At 36.4% G+C, this 17,794-nt stretch overlaps 1 protein-coding gene across 5 annotated transcripts in view; it reads right to left on the reverse strand.

Moving 5' to 3' along the window:
- The window catches only part of plcxd1 (phosphatidylinositol-specific phospholipase C, X domain containing 1), a 58,540-nt gene that overhangs the window by 21,433 nt on the left and 19,313 nt on the right, over positions 1–17,794 (reverse strand). For 2 of the 5 annotated variants that reach the window (XM_072915063.1, XM_061977553.2), the window contains 6 exons: positions 12,590–12,665; positions 12,089–12,266; positions 11,908–12,034; positions 11,704–11,846; positions 4,489–4,617; positions 2,901–3,056 (listed from right to left, as the gene is read on the reverse strand). In XM_072915063.1, the coding sequence (XP_072771164.1) occupies positions 2,901–3,056; positions 4,489–4,617; positions 11,704–11,846; positions 11,908–12,034; positions 12,089–12,148 (615 nt within the window). In that variant the 5' untranslated portion in view covers positions 12,149–12,266; positions 12,590–12,665. Of the gene's footprint in view, positions 1–2,900; positions 3,057–4,488; positions 4,618–11,703; positions 11,847–11,907; positions 12,035–12,088; positions 12,267–12,589; positions 12,670–17,794 lie in introns of those variants that run through there. The other 3 variants (XM_061977554.2, XM_061977550.2, XM_061977555.2) reach the window with 3 other exon arrangements.

Here is a 17,794-nt window from a genome sequence, read left to right on the forward strand (position 1 = left end):
AAGTCAAAAAAAAAATCACCCAAAAAATAAAATAAAGTTTAGCTTTTTTTTTAATCAAAAAAATTGAAATAAAAAAAATGTTCAAAGCGATTTAAAAAAAATCGATTAAAAAATAATGTATATATATATATATATATATATATATATATATATATATATATCTCAGTGACGTGCGGTGAGGTTGATGGCTGGTGAGGCACTGACTTCATCACAGTCAGATTTACAAACATATGAACCCTAAAGAGTATCTTATTCACCATTTGATTGGCAGCAGTTAACGGGTTATGTTTAAAAGCTCATACCAGCATTCTTCCCTGCTTGGCACTCAGCATCAAGGGTTGGAATTGGGGGTTAAATCACCAAAAATGATTCCCGGGCGCAGCGCCGCTGCTGCCCACTGCTCCCCTCACCTCCCAGGGGGTGATCAAGGGGATGGGTCAAATGCAGAGGACAAATTTCACCACACCTAGTGTGTGTGTGACAATCATTGGTACTTTAACTTAACTTTAACTTTACACATACAAACTGTAGCACACAAAAAAGCATTTAATAAAAAAAAAATGTTATTATGGTTGTGCTGGATTAATACACCCCCGCCGTAGAATGCACCCCCTGACGGGAGTGTTATATCAACTAAAGCCCACACTTAAACTTTCCACGTGCAAGATTGAATCTATTTAAAAAGGTTATTTAATAAGAAGCCAAAAAGTGCAAAAACAATAATGTTCTTGTTGGAGGAGTTGTGAATGACTGAAATATGAAATCCGTGCTGCAGTCTGCAGGTGTACCTAATGTTGTGTCCCTGCGGTCGTTCGCGGCTCCTCCAACGCGAGCATTGTTGTTTTTGCACTTTTTGGCTTCTTGTTGGGTGACTTTTTTGAGTGGGTTCGGTCATGCACGTGGGGGGTTTGGGTGTGGGTTTTGGTTGGTGTGGCACTCCCGTCAGGGGGTGCGTTCGTAGGCGGGGGTGCATTAACCGGCACAACGAGGCGGGGCTACTGCGAGCCTCAGCCAGTGTGTCTTCGCAGCCGTTTTATGATTGCTCAGCACAAGAAATACTTTACACACATACAGTTGTTGACAAAATACACTGTACATTATATACCTCAGCTAACTAAACTATGGAAATGTATAATATAATTCATATAGCAATACGGTCTCACAGCACAGCAGGCCAGCAGTTAGCCGAGTCCGCAATCCATGTTGAGGCACAACTGAGTGACGTGCCTCAACTGGCTGCTGACTCACCGCACCGTCTCTTCTCAGTATTTGAACGGCAAATGTGAAAATTCAGCGATTTTGAATAAAAATAATTTAAAACTGGTGAAGTTAAATGGAAAATAACTTTATAGTATAATCACTGGATACATATAACAATTTAATGAATTTTTTTTTTCATTTTACATTTTTTTTCTTTCCATGATGGCACGTGAGGCCCCACCTCACCTGCCTCTAGTGACTGCATGTCACTGATATATATATATATTTTTTTGTTTTTTGTTTTTTTTGTTGTTGTTGAAAATGTTATAATAAAGAATTGCGTTTTGGATGTAAATCGCCTTTTTTGTGTACCCCTAGTTATTATGTAAATATTCTATTTAATAGGGGCGCACAAAAAAATCGATTCACATCCAAAACACAATTTTTATTCATCACGATTGTAAATAAGTTCATAATTTAAAAAAAAATCAATTTAAAATGTTTGTTTTTCGCCCCAATTAAAAAAAAACATTAAAATTTTAGTATTTTGTTTTTATTCTTGAAAATTATGAATCGATTTTGAATCGGGAAGTGCGATTCCAATGTGAATCGATGTTTTTGTGTGCCCTTGTTGTTATGATGTGAATATACCTTTTAATAGGCGTGCAGAACTAAATCTAGTCACATCTGAATATCAATTATTATTCATTCCAATTTGATATCGATACATCATTTTCAGACATCACTTTAAAAAAAATGTTTTTTTTCCCCGATTTTAAAAAAAATAAAAAAATAAAAAAATATTTTTTAAATTTTTTTTAACTGTACTCCTGGTTCTTACAATGTGAATATACTATCTAATAGGAGTGCACACAAAAAATGATTAAAAAAAAAAAACAATCAAAAAAATAACGTTTTTTTTTTAATTGAACTAAAACAAATGTTTCAAAGCAATTAAAACATATATTTTTTGTTGTTGTATTTGTTTCCCGATTTAAAAAAAAAAGAAAAAAAATATTATATATATATATATATATATATATATATTTTTTTTTTTTTTTTTTAAATTGATTTTTGAAACGTGTGAATGGATTTCAATCAGTATGAATAAGAATTGAGATTCAGATGGCACTAGATTTTGTTCTGCACTCCTAGTTCTTACCATGTGAATATACTATTTGATTCACATCTGAATCACGTTTCTTATTCATCTCGATTATAAATCAATTCACAAAAATTAAAAAATTAAATCTTTTTTATTTTTATAAAAAATATATAAATAAAAAAAATATTTCAAAGCAATTTAAAAAAAATCTATTAAAAAATATATATATATATATTATTTTTCTTAATAAGAATCAATTTAAAAAAGAAATGTTTTAGGCCATCTCCAGAAATAAGAAACCTTTCTAACCCGTAACCTGTGTTAAAAAAGGCTAATTACAATGACTAAGCTAATGGTGTTGAATGAAGAAAGCATTGTGAACGGGAGGGTCACCCCAATGCATTGTAAAAGGGAGGGTCACCCCAATGCATTGTAAAAGGGAGGGTCACCCCAATGCATTGTGAATGGGAGGGTCACCCCAATGCATTGTAAATGGGAGGGTCACCCCAATGCACTGTGAAGGGGAGGGTCACCCAAGTACCAGAAAAGGTGCCCAAAGAATCCCAGGGCTACATTGAAGGGAGACAAGAAGCACCGTTTTGGGACAGAGTTTGGAGGAGAAGATGCTCCGAATGCTGGTCAGGAGCAGCAAGTGTTGCTCACAGCTCACGTCCAGGAAGTGACTGAATGACAGGATGAGAACTTCTTTAGGACGCGAGTCCAACCACTCTCTGATCTCACCAAGAACCGTCTGTGAGGAGCACAATCATTCATTATTCATCATCATTAGCAGAATCATTCATTATTCATCATGTCAACATCAGTACCAGAATCATTCATTATTCAACATCAGTAGCATCATTCATTATTCATCATGTCATCAGTAGCAGCATCATTCATTATTCATCATGTCATCAGTAGCAGAATCATTCATTATTTATCATGACATCATCATTAGCAGAATCCTTCATTATTCATCATGTCATCATCAGTAGCAGAATCATTCATTATCAGTAGCAGCATCATTCATTATTCCTCATGTCATCCGTAGCACAATGATTCATTATTCATCATGTCATCAGTAGCAGCATCATTCATTATTCATTATGTCATCAGTAGCAGCATCATTCATTATTCATTATGTCATCAGTAGCAGAATCATTCATTATTCATCATGCGATCATCAGTAGCAGAATCATTCTTTATTCATCATGCCATTAGCAGAATCATTCATCATTCATCATGTCATCGTCAGTAGCAGAGTCATTCATTATTCATCATGTCATCATCAGTAGCAGAATTATTCATCATTATTATTATAATTAGTCATCATTATTATTATTATTATCATCATTATTTTTATTATTATTCTAGTTATTGTTATTATTATAATCATAGTTATTATAATTGTTATAATAATTATCAGTGTTATTACTATTATTATAATAATTATTGTTATTAATACAATCATTGTTATTATTAGTATTATAATCAATATCATTATTATCAAATTATAATTATTGTTATTGCCATTATTACAATCCCTGTTATCATCATTATATTATAATTATTGTTATTGTCATTACTATTATAATTAGTATTATAATCATTGTTATTATCATTATTATAATTATTGTTGTCATTATTATTGTTGTTGTCATTGTTATAATTATTATTGTTATTATTACTATTATTATAATAATTATTGTTATTAATACAATCATTGTTATTATTAGTATTATAATCAATATCATTATCAAATTATAATTATTGTTATTGCCATTATTACAATCACTGTTATTATTATAGTATAATTATTGTCATTACTATTATAATTAGTATTATAATCATTGTTATTATCATTATTATAATTATTGTTATCATTATTATTGTTGTTGTCATTGTTATAATTATTATTGTTATCATCAATACTATTATTATAATTATTGTTTTTATTATTATTATTATTATTACTTCAGTTTGTTATCATTTCATTATTATTATCATTATTATAATTAAAATATTTGTTATTATTATTATTATTATATTATGATAATTATTTACATATTTTTTTTTTTTTTTTCGTGAACATTACATTTACATTTTAAAATCATTGTTATTATCAATATTATTATCACTATAATCATTGTTATTATTATTGTGTCTTCTGGATGTAATCGTACCTCCACGGTGAGCGTGCTATAAACGCCGTGGTAGAAGTAGAGGTCAGTAGAGTTGTCGTTGGGCCGGCGTGCGATTCTCAGGTCACAGTATCTGACCCCGCAGTCCAGCTGCTGCTTCACCGAGTACTCCTGTCAACGCACCGCCACGCTTAGTACTACCATGCATCATACCTAGTATTACATGCCTGATACTGTTGCTAGGCAGAATTCAGGTGGCTTTTGCTTAACTGCCCCAATTGAAAACACACAAACAACAACGAGACATTAAAGAACAACAACATTAGCATAACTATGTGGGCTACATACTAACATTACTTTTTAACATCATGCTAGGTTTGCAACAGTAGCATATCGATGTGAGCGACATGCTAACATTACATTTTAACATCATGCTAAGTAAGCAACACTAGCATATCAATGTGAGCTACATGCTAACATTACATTTTAACATAATTTTAGCTGAGCAACACGAGCATAGCTATGTAAGCTACATGCAAACTTTTAATTTTAACACCATGCTAGGTTAGCAACACATAGGCAAAATGCTAACATTACATTTTAACATAATTGTATCCAAGCAATACGAGCATAGCTATGTAAGCTACATGCAATATTTTTATTTCAACACCATGCTAGGTTAGGAACACATGAGCTAAATGCTAACATGACATTTTAACATAATTCTATCTGAGCAACACGAGCATAGCTATGTAAGCTACATGCAAATTTACATTTTAACATGCTAGGTTAGGCACACTTGAGCTAAATGCTAACATTACATTTTAACATAATTGTATCCAATCAACACAAGCATAGCTATGTAAGCAACATGCAAACTTTTTATTTTAACACCATGCTAGGTTAGCAACACATGAGCTAAATGCTAACATTACATTTTAACATAATTCTAGCTGAGCAAAACGATCATAACTATGTAAGCTACATGCAAACTTTACATTTTAACATGCTAGGTTAGGAACACATGAGCAAAATGCTAACATTACATTTTAACTTAATTCTAGCATAGCTATGTAAGCTACATGAAACTTTACATTTTAACATCATGCTGGGTTAGCAACACATGAGCAAAATGCTAACATTACATTTTAACATAATTTTGTCTAGGCAACACGAGCATAGCTATGTAAGCTACATGCAAACTTTTTATTTTAACACCAAGTTAGGTTAGCAACACATAGGCAAAATGCTAACATTGCATTTTAACATAATAGTATCCAAGCAACACAAGCATAGCTATGTAAGCTACATGCAAACTTTTAATTTGAACACCATGCTAGGTTAGCAACACATGAGCTAAATGTTAACATTACATTTTAACATAATTCTAGCTGAGCAACACGAGCATAGCTATGTAAGCTACATGCAAACTTTACATTTTAACATGCTAGGCTAGGCACACATGAGCTAAATGCTAACATTACATTTTAACATAATTCTAGCATAGCTATGTAAGCTACATGAAACTTTACATTTTAACATCATGCTGGGTTAGCAACACGAGCAAAATGCTAACATTACATTTTAACATAATTTTGTCTAAGCAACACGAGCATAGCTATGTAAGCTACATGCAAACTTTTTATTTTAACACCAAGTTAGGTTAGCAACACATAGGCAAAATGCTAACATTGCATTTTAACATAATTGTATCCAAGCAACACAAGCATAGCTATGTAAGCTACATGCAAACTTTTAATTTTAACACCATGCTAGGTTAGCAACACATAGGCAAAATGCTAACATTGCATTTTAACATAATTTTATCTAAGCAACACGAGCATAGCTATGTAAGCTACATGCAAATTTACATTTTAACATGCTATGTTAGGCACACTTGAGCTAAATGCTAACATTACATTTTAACATAATTGTATCTAATCAACACGAGCATAGCTGTGTAAGCTACATGCACACTGTACATTTTAACATGCTAGGTTAGGAGCACATGAGCTAAATGCTAACATTACATTTTAACATAATTCTAGCATAGCTATGTAAGCTACATGCAAACTTTACATTTTAACATCATACTAGGTTAGCAACACATGAGCAAAATGCTAACATTACATTTTAACATAATTGTATACAATCAACACGAGCATAGCTATGTAAGCTACATGCAATCTTTTTATTTTAACACCATGCTCGGTTAGCAACACATGAGCTAAATGCTAACATTACATTTTAACATAATTCTAGCTGAGCAACATGAGCATAGCTATGTAAGCTACATGCAAACTTTACATTTTAACATCATGCTAGGTTAGCAACACATGAGCAAAATGCTAACATTACATTTTAACTTAATTCTAGCATAGCTATGTAAGCTACATGAAACTTTACATTTTAACATCATGCTGGGTTAGCAACACATGAGCAAAATGCTAACATTACATTTTAACATAATTTTGTCTAAGCAACACGAGCATACCTATGTAAGCTACATGCAAACTTTACATTTTTACATCATGCTAGGTTAGCAACACATGAGCCAAATGCTAACATTACATTTTAACATAATTGTACCCAATCAACACAAGCATAGCTATGTAAGCTACATGAAACTTTTTATTTTAACATCATGCTAGGTTAGCAACACATGAGCCAAATGCTAACGCTACATTTTAACATCATTCTAGCATAGCTATGTAAGCTACATGAAACTCTACATTTTAACATCATGCTAGGTTAGCAACACATGAGCAAAATGCTAACATTACATTTTAACATAATTGTATCTAAGCAACACGAGCATAGCTATGTAAGCTACATGAAAACTCAACATTTTAAAATCATGCTAGGTTAGCAACACATGAGCTAAATGCTAACATTACATTTTAACATAATTCTAGTTGAGCAACGCGAGCATAGCTATGTAAACTACATGCAAACTTTACATTTTAACATCATGCTAGGTTAGCAACACATGGGCAAAATGCTAACATTACATTTTAACATAATTTTATCCAAGCAACACGAGCATAGCTATGTAAGCTACATGCAAACTCAACATTTTAAAATCATGCTAGGTTAGCAACACATGAGCTAAATGCTAACATTACATTTTAACATAATTGTATCCAATCAACACAAGCATAGCTATGTAAGCAACATGCAAACTTTTTATTTTAACACCATGCTAGGTTAGCAACACATGAGCTAAATGCTAACATTACATTTTAACATATTTCTAGCTGAGCAACACGAGCATAGCTATGTAAGCTACATGCAAACTTTACATTTTAACATGCTAGGTTAGGAACACATGAGCAAAATGCTAACATTACATTTTAACTTAATTCTAGCATAGCTATGTAAGCTACATGCAAACTTTTTATTTTAACACCAAGTTAGGTTAGCAACACATAGGCAAAATGCTAACATTGCATTTTAACATAATTGTATCCAAGCAACACAAGCATAGCTATGTAAGCTACATGCAAACTTTTAATTTTAACACCATGCTAGGTTAGCAACACATAGGCAAAATGCTAACATTGCATTTTAACATAATTTTATCTAAGCAACACGAGCATAGCTATGTAAGCTACATGCAAATTTACATTTTAACATGCTAGGTTAACAACACATGAGCTAAATGCTAACATTACATTTTAACATAATTCTAGCTGAGCAACACGAGCATAGCTATGTAAGCTACATGCAAACTTTACATTTTAACAAGCTAGGTTAGGAACACAAGAGCTAAATGCTAACATTACATTTTAACATCATTCTAGCATAGCTATGTAAGCTACATGAAACTTTACATGTTAACATCATGCTGGGTTAGCAACACATGAGCAAAATGCTAACATTACATTTTAACATAATTTTATCTAAGCAAAAGCTACATGCAAACTTTTAATTTTAACACCATGCTAGGTTAGCAACACATGAGCCAAATGCTAACATTACATTTTAACATCATTCTAGCATAGCTATGTAAGCTACATGAAACTCTACATTTTAACATCATGCTAGGTTAGCAACACATGAGGTAAATGCTAACATTACATTTTAACATAATTCTAGCTGAGCAACACGAGCATACCTATGTAAGCTACATGCAAACTTTACATTTTTACATCATGCTAGGTTAGCAACATATGAGCCAAATGCTAACATTACATTTTAACATCATTCTAGCATAGCTATGTAAGCTACATGAAACTCTACATTTTAACATCATGTTAGGTTAGCAACACATGAGCTAAATGCTAACATTACATTTTAACATAATTCTAGCAGAGCAACACGAGCATACCTATGTAAGCTACATGCAAACTTTACATTTTTACATCATGCTAGGTTAGCAACACATGAGCCAAATGCTAACATTACATTTTAACATAATTGTACCCAATCAACACAAGCATAGCTATGTAAGCTACATGAAACTTTTTATTTTAACATCATGCTAGGTTAGCAACACATGAGCCAAATGCTAACGCTACATTTTAACATCATTCTAGCATAGCTATGTAAGCTACATGAAACTCTACATTTTAACATCATGCTAGGTTAGCAACACATGAGCAAAATGCTAACATTACATTTTAACATAATTCTAGTTGAGCAACGCGAGCATAGCTATGTAAACTACATGCAAACTTTACATTTTAACATCATGCTAGGTTAGCAACACATGAGCCAAATGCTAACGCTACATTTTAACATCATTCTAGCATAGCTATGTAGGCTACATGAAACTCTACATTTTAACATCATGCTAGGTTAGCAACACATGGGCAAAATGCTAACATTACATTTTAACATAATTCTAGCATAGCTATGTAAGCTACATGAAACTTTACATGTTAACATCATGCTGGGTTAGCAACACATGAGCAAAATGCTAACATTACATTTTAACATAATTTTATCTAAGCAACACGAGCATAGCTATGTAAGCTACATGCAAACTCAACATTTTAAAATCATGCTAGGTTAGCAACACATGAGCTAAATGCTAACATTACATTTTAACATAATTCTAGCTGAGCAACGCGAGCATAGCTATGTAAGCTACATGAAACTTTTTATTTGAACATCATGCTAGGTTAGCAACACATGAGCCAAATGCTAACGCTACATTTTAACATCATTCTAGTATAGCTATGTAAGCTACATGAAACTCTACATTTTAACATCATGCTAGGTTAGCAACACATGAGCTAAATGCTAACATTACATTTTAACATAATTCTAGCTGAGCAACACGAGCATACCTATGTAAGCTACATGCAAACTTTACATTTTTACATCATGCTAGGTTAGCAACACATGAGCCAAATGCTAACATTACATTTTAACATAATTGTATCCAATCAACACAAGCATAGCTATGTAAGCTACATGAAACTTTTTATTTTAACATCATGCTAGGTTAGCAACACATGAGCTAAATGCTAACATTACATTTTAACATAATTCTAGCATAGCTATGTAAGCTACATGAAACTCTACATTTTAACATCATGCTAGGTTAGCAACACATGAGCCAAATGCTAACATTACATTTTAACATAATTTTATCTAAGCAACACGAGCATAGCTATGTAAGCTACATGCAAACTTTACATTTTTACATCATGCTAGGTTAGCAACACATGAGCCAAATGCTAACATTACATTTTAACATAATTGTATCCAATCAACACAAGCATAGCTATGTAAGCTACATGAAACTTTTTATTTTAACATCATGCTAGGTTAGCAACACATGAGCTAAATGCTAACATTACATTTTAACATAATTCTAGCATAGCTATGTAAGCTACATGAAACTCTACATTTTAACATCATGCTAGGTTAGCAACACATGAGCCAAATGCTAACATTACATTTTAACATAATTTTATCTAAGCAACACGAGCATAGCTATGTAAGCTACATGCAAACTTTACATTTTTACATCATGCTAGGTTAGCAACACATGAGCCAAATGCTAACATTACATTTTAACATAATTGTATTCAATCAACACAAGCATAGCTATGTAAGCTACATGAAACTTTTTAATTTAACATCATGCTAGGTTAGCAACACATGAGCCAAATGCTAACGCTACATTTTAACATCATTCTAGCATAGCTATGTAAGCTACATGAAACTCTACATTTTAACATCATGCTAGGTTAGCAACACATGAGCAAAATGCTAACATTACATTTTAACATAATTTTATCTAAGCAACACGAGCATAGCTATGTAAGCTACATGCAAACTTTACATTTTTACATCATGCTAGGTTAGCAACACATGAGCCAAATGCTAACATTACATTTTAACATAATTGTATCCAATCAACACAAGCATAGCTATGTAAGCTACATGAAACTTTTTATTTTAACATCATGCTAGGTTAGCAACACATGAGCTAAATGCTAACATTACATTTTAACATAATTCTAGCATAGCTATGTAAGCTACATGAAACTTTACATGTTAACATCATGCTGGGTTAGCAACACATGAGCAAAATGCTAACATTACATTTTAACATAATTTTATCTAAGCAACACGAGCATAGCTATGTAAGCTACATGCAAACTTTACATTTTTACATCATGCTAGGTTAGCAACACATGAGCCAAATGCTAACATTACATTTTAACATAATTGTATTCAATCAACACAAGCATAGCTATGTAAGCTACATGAAACTTTTTATTTTAACATCATGCTAGGTTAGCAACACATGGGCAAAATGCTAACATTACATTTTAACATAATTCTAGCATAGCTATGTAAGCTACATGAAACTTTACATGTTAACATCATGCTGGGTTAGCAACACATGAGCAAAATGCTAACATTACATTTTAACATCATTCTAGCATAGCTATGTAAGCTACATGCAAACTCAACATTTAAAAATCATGTTTGGTTAGCATACTAACTGTAAAAAACTAAATGATTAAACTTTTCAAACTTTAAATTAAGATGTGCGGTGAAGCCTCATTAAAGTTTTTTTGGCCACGTTTATGATTAAAAATGTACTTTTGCACAAAGCTGTTGGGTCAGTTTGAGAGTGGACTTCCTGTTTCTACCAGGTGCTAACTTGACGGTCAACCAGTCTCATGGGGGCGTGGCTTGTTGAAAACAATTTTCCGATTGGCTTGCAGTTGGGATCAAGCACACCGAACTCTGCCTAGCAACACATTTGATTGGAGCACCAAAGCGTTTCACCTGCGTGACGGCCCACTTGTACACGAAGGGGCGGATGAGGGGCTTCAGGTAGCGGTCCAGCTTCCGGAGCATGTCGGGCTGGGTCAGGTCCACGGGGGAGCGGTTGTTGGAGTCCAGGCAGTAGGTGATGGCGTTATGGCTGCCTGTACGCGGGGGAGGACAGCGTCATTGTCTGGCGGCCATATTGGCGTGTGAGCGGCCTACCCGGGATGGCCAGGTGGCAGAGCGGGGTGTCCCACAGGGCGGGCGGCATGTGGGTCATCCAGCTCTCCATGGGCACCGCCCCCAGGCTGTGGCGCCTCTCTGCAGACATGATACTGAACAACACGCTCTTAGCACGGCGGTTAGCGCAAAAAAAAAAAAGGACACGTTAATGCACACTTACGCGGTCCCAGGCGTCAGGAAGATTCAGAGGCGGGCACGCCGTCGTGTCGCGGCCGTGCATAAAACATGAGGCAATGGCAGCGTGGCGCCTCCCCGGCCGCTCCGTGGTTGTGCACCTGCTCGCCGCATCCTAGCGTGCAGGGGGCCACATGTGAGCGCCGGCGAGGAGACGATGGATGCTGTGAGGGAGGCAGGGGGAGGGCGGAGGGACGGCACGGGCAGTCACGGGGGAGGGAGGGAGGGGACAGGAATCAGACAGGAAGTAGGACGTAGGAAACTGCAATTATTAAATAGAATAGAATAGAATGGACTTTATTGTCATTATATTTGCATATAACGAGATTAAGGACTCCAACGTAAGGTGCGGTAGTGGAAACAAATATGGGATAAAAATAAATTACACAAGAAGTAATAAAGATTAAAAATAAGAATTGACATAAACAGACTACTATCCAATAAAAATAATAAGCAATCCTGTACAAGACATTAAACTAAAACTAACCTCTTCAGGACTATCTTCCTTTTCTTCTCCGTCTACTTTTAGTTTCTTTGCTCCCGGTCCTCCATTAAGTCTTTAGCTATCTTGAAAAAAGGTAAAAACATCCTGATTATTATTATTATTATTATTACAAATAGTATCAACAATTTACACTTAATATAATCAGTCTGCTCTTACCGGACTATATCATAATGACGTGTCGTACCACATTAAATGACGTGTCGTACCACGTAGATGACGTGTCGTACCACACTAAATGACGTGTCATCCCAGGTAAATGACGTGTCGTACAACATTAAATGACGTGTCATCCCAGGTAAATGACGTGTCGTACCACATTAAATGACGTGTCATCCCAGGTAAATGACGTGTCGTACCACATTAAATGACGTGTCGTACCATATTAAATGAGGTGTCGTACCACATTAAATGACGTGTCGTACCACACTAAATGAGGTGTCGTACCACATTAAATGAGGTGTCGTACCACACTAAATGAGGTGTCGTACCACATTAAATGACGTGTCGTCCTACGTAAATGACGTGTCGTACCACATTAAATGACGTGTTGTACCACATTAAATGACGTGTCGTACCACGTAAATGACGTGTCGTACCACATTAAATGACGTGTCATCCCAGGTAAATGACATGTCGTACCACACTAAATGACGTGTCATCCCACGTAAATGACGTGTGACGTGTCGTACCACATTAAATGACGTGTCGTACCACACTAAATGATTTTGTCGTACCACATTAAATGATTTGTCGTACCACATTAAATGAAGTGTCGTACCACACTAAATGACGTGTCGTACCACATTAAATGAGGTGTCGTACTACACCAAAAGACGTGTCGTACCACACTAAATGACGTGTCATACCACATTAAATGACGTGTCGTACCACGTAAATGACGTGTCGTACCACATTAAATGATGTGTCATCCCACGTAAATGACGTGTCGTACCACATTAAATGACGTGTCGTACCACACTAAATGATGTGTCGTACCACATTAAATGACGTCTCATCTCACGTAAATGACGTGTCGTACCACATTAAATGACGTGTCGTACCACGTAGATGACGTGTCGTACCACACTAAATGACGTGTCATCCCAGGTAAATGACGTGTCGTACCACATTAAATGACGTGTCGTACCATATTAAATGAGGTGTCGTACCACATTAAATGACGTGTCGTACCACACTAAATGAGGTGTCGTACCACATTAAATGAGGTGTCGTACCACACTAAATGAGGTGTCGTACCACATTAAATGACGTGTCGTCCTACGTAAATGACGTGTCGTACCACATTAAATGACGTGTTGTACCACATTAAATGACGTGTCGCACCACGTAAATGACGTGTCGTACCACATTAAATGACGTGTCATCCCAGGTAAATGACATGTCGTACCACACTAAATGACGTGTCATCCCACGTAAATGACGTGTGACGTGTCGTACCACATTAAATGACGTGTCGTACCACACTAAATGATTTTGTCGTACCACATTAAATGATTTGTCGTACCACATTAAATGAAGTGTCGTACCACACTAAATGACGTGTCGTACCACACTAAATGACGTGTCGTACCACATTAAATGAGGTGTCGTACTACACTAAAAGACGTGTCGTACCACACTAAATGACGTGTCATACCACATTAAATGACGTGTCGTACCACGTAAATGACGTGTCGTACCACATTAAATGACGTGTTGTACCACATTAAATGACGTGTCGTACCACATTAAATGACGTGTTGTACCACATTAAATGACGTGTCGTACCACGTAAATGACGTGTCGTACCACATTAAATGACGTGTCATCCCAGGTAAATGACATGTCGTACCACACTAAATGACGTGTCATCCCACGTAAATGACGTGTGACGTGTCGTACCACATTAAATGACGTGTCGTACCACACTAAATGATTTTGTCGTACCACATTAAATGATTTGTCATCCCAGGTAAATGACATGTCGTACCACACTAAATGACGTGTCATCCCACGTAAATGACGTGTGACGTGTCGTACCACATTAAATGACGTGTCGTACCACACTAAATGATTTTGTCGTACCACATTAAATGATTTGTCGTACCACATTAAATGAAGTGTCGTACCACACTAAATGACGTGTCGTACCACACTAAATGACGTGTCGTACCACATTAAATGAGGTGTCGTACTACACTAAAAGACGTGTCGTACCACACTAAATGACGTGTCATACCACATTAAATGACGTGTCGTACCACGTAAATGACGTGTCGTACCACATTAAATGATGTGTCATCCCACGTAAATGACGTGTCGTACCACATTAAATGACGTGTCGTACCACACTAAATGACGTGTCGTACCACACTAAATGACGTGTCGTACCACACTAAATGACGTGTCGTACCACACTAAATGACGTGTCGTACCACATTAAATGACGTGTCATCCCAGGTAAATGACGTGTCGTACCACATTAAATGACGTGTCGTACCATATTAAATGAGGTGTCGTACCACATTAAATGACGTGTCGTACCACACTAAATGAGGTGTCGTACCACATTAAATGAGGTGTCGTACCACACTAAATGAGGTGTCGTACCACATTAAATGACGTGTCGTCCTACGTAAATGACGTGTCGTACCACATTAAATGACGTGTTGTACCACATTAAATGACGTGTCGTACCACGTAAATGACGTGTCGTACCACATTAAATGACGTGTCATCCCAGGTAAATGACATGTCGTACCACACTAAATGACGTGTCATCCCACGTAAATGACGTGTGACGTGTCGTACCACATTAAATGACGTGTCGTACCACACTAAATGATTTTGTCGTACCACATTAAATGATTTGTCGTACCACATTAAATGAAGTGTCGTACCACACTAAATGACGTGTCGTACCACACTAAATGACGTGTCGTACCACATTAAATGAGGTGTCGTACTACACTAAAAGACGTGTCGTACCACACTAAATGACGTGTCATACCACATTAAATGACGTGTCGTACCACGTAAATGACGTGTCGTACCACATTAAATGATGTGTCATCCCACGTAAATGACGTGTCGTACCACATTAAATGACGTGTCGTACCACACTAAATGACGTGTCGTACCACATTAAATGACGTCTCATCTCACGTAAATGACGTGTCGTACCACATTAAATGACGTGTCGCACCACACTAAATTAGGTGTCGTACCACACTAAATGACGTGTCGTACCACATTAAATGACGTCTCATCCAACGTAAATTACGTGTCGTACCACATTAAATGACGTGTCGTACTACACTAAATTAGGTGTCGTACCACACTAAATGACGTGTCGTACCACATTAAATGACAGGTCATCCCACGTAAATGACGTGTCGTACCACATTAAATGATTTGTCGTACCACACTAAATGACGTGTCGTACCACATTAAATGACGTGTCGTACCACACTAAATGATTTTGTCGTACCACATTAAATGATTTGTCGTACCACATTAAATGAAGTGTCGTACCACACTAAATGACGTGTCATCCCACGTAAATGACGTGTCGTACCACACTAAATGATGTGTCGTACCACATTAAATGACGTGTCGTACCACACTAAATGACGTGTCGTACCACGTAAATGACGTGTCGTACCACATTAAATGACGTGTCATCCCAGGTAAATGACGTGTCGTACCACACTAAATGACGTGTCGTACCATGTAAATGATGTGTCGTACCACATTAAATGACGTCTCATCCCACGTAAATGACGTCTCATCCCACGTAAATGACGTGTCGTACCACATTAAATGACGTGTCGTACCACACTAAATTAGGTGTCGTACCACACTAAATGACTTGTCGTACCACATTAAATGACGTCTCATCCCACGTAAATGACGTGTCGTACCACATTAAATGACGTGTCGTACTACACTAAATTAGGTGTCGTACCACACTAAATGACGTGTCGTACCACATTAAATGACATGTCATCCCACGTAAATGACGTGTCGTACCACATTAAATGATGTGTCGTACCACGCTAAATGACGTGTCGTACCACACTAAATGACGTGTCGTACCACATTAAATGACGTGTCGTACCACGTAAATGACGAGTCGTACCACGTAAATGACGTGTCGTACCACATTAAATGACGTGTCGTACCACACTAAATGACATGTCGTACCACACTAAATGACGTGTCGTACCACACTAAATGACGTGTCGTACCACATTAAATGACGTGTCTTACCACACTAAATGACGTGTCGTACCACACTAAATGAGGTGTCGTACCACACTAAATGACGTGTCGTACCACACTAAATGACGTGTCGTACCACACTAAATGACAAGTCGTACCACACTAAATGAGGTGTCTTACCACATTAAATGACGTGTCGTACCACATTAAATGACGTGTCGTACCACACTAAATGACGTGTCGTACCACACTAAATGACGTGTCGTACCACACTAAATGACAAGTCGTACCACACTAAATGACAAGTCGTACCACACTAAATAACGTGTCGTACCACACTAAATGACGTGTCGTACCACGTAAATGACGTGTCGTACCACATTAAATGGCGTGTCGTACCACATTAAATGGCGTGTCGTACCACATTAAATGGCGTGTCGTACCACGTAAATGACGTGTCGTACCACGTAAATGACGTGTCGTACCACACTAAATGACGTGTCGTACCACACTAAATGACGTGTCGTACCACATTAAATGACGTGTCGTACGACACTAAATGACATGTCGTACCACACTAAATGACATGTCGTACCACACTAAATGACGTGTCGTACCACACTAAATGACGTGTCGTACCACACTAAATGACGTGTCGTACCACACTAAATGACGTGTCGTACCACACTAAATGACGTGTCGTACCACACTAAATGACGTGTCGTACCACACTAAATGACAAGTCGTACCACACTAAATGACAAGTCGTACCACACTAAATAACGTGTCGTACCACACTAAATAACGTGTCGTACCACACTAAATGACGTGTCGTACCACATTAAATGGCGTGTCGTACCACATTAAATGGCGTGTCGTACCACATTAAATGGCGTGTCGTACCACGTAAATGACGTGTCGTACCACGTAAATGAAGTGTCGTACCACGTAAATGAAGTGTCG

This window comes from Nerophis lumbriciformis, linkage group LG18 (assembly GCF_033978685.3).
Source record: "Nerophis lumbriciformis linkage group LG18, RoL_Nlum_v2.1, whole genome shotgun sequence".
NCBI lineage: Eukaryota > Metazoa > Chordata > Actinopteri > Syngnathiformes > Syngnathidae > Nerophis > Nerophis lumbriciformis.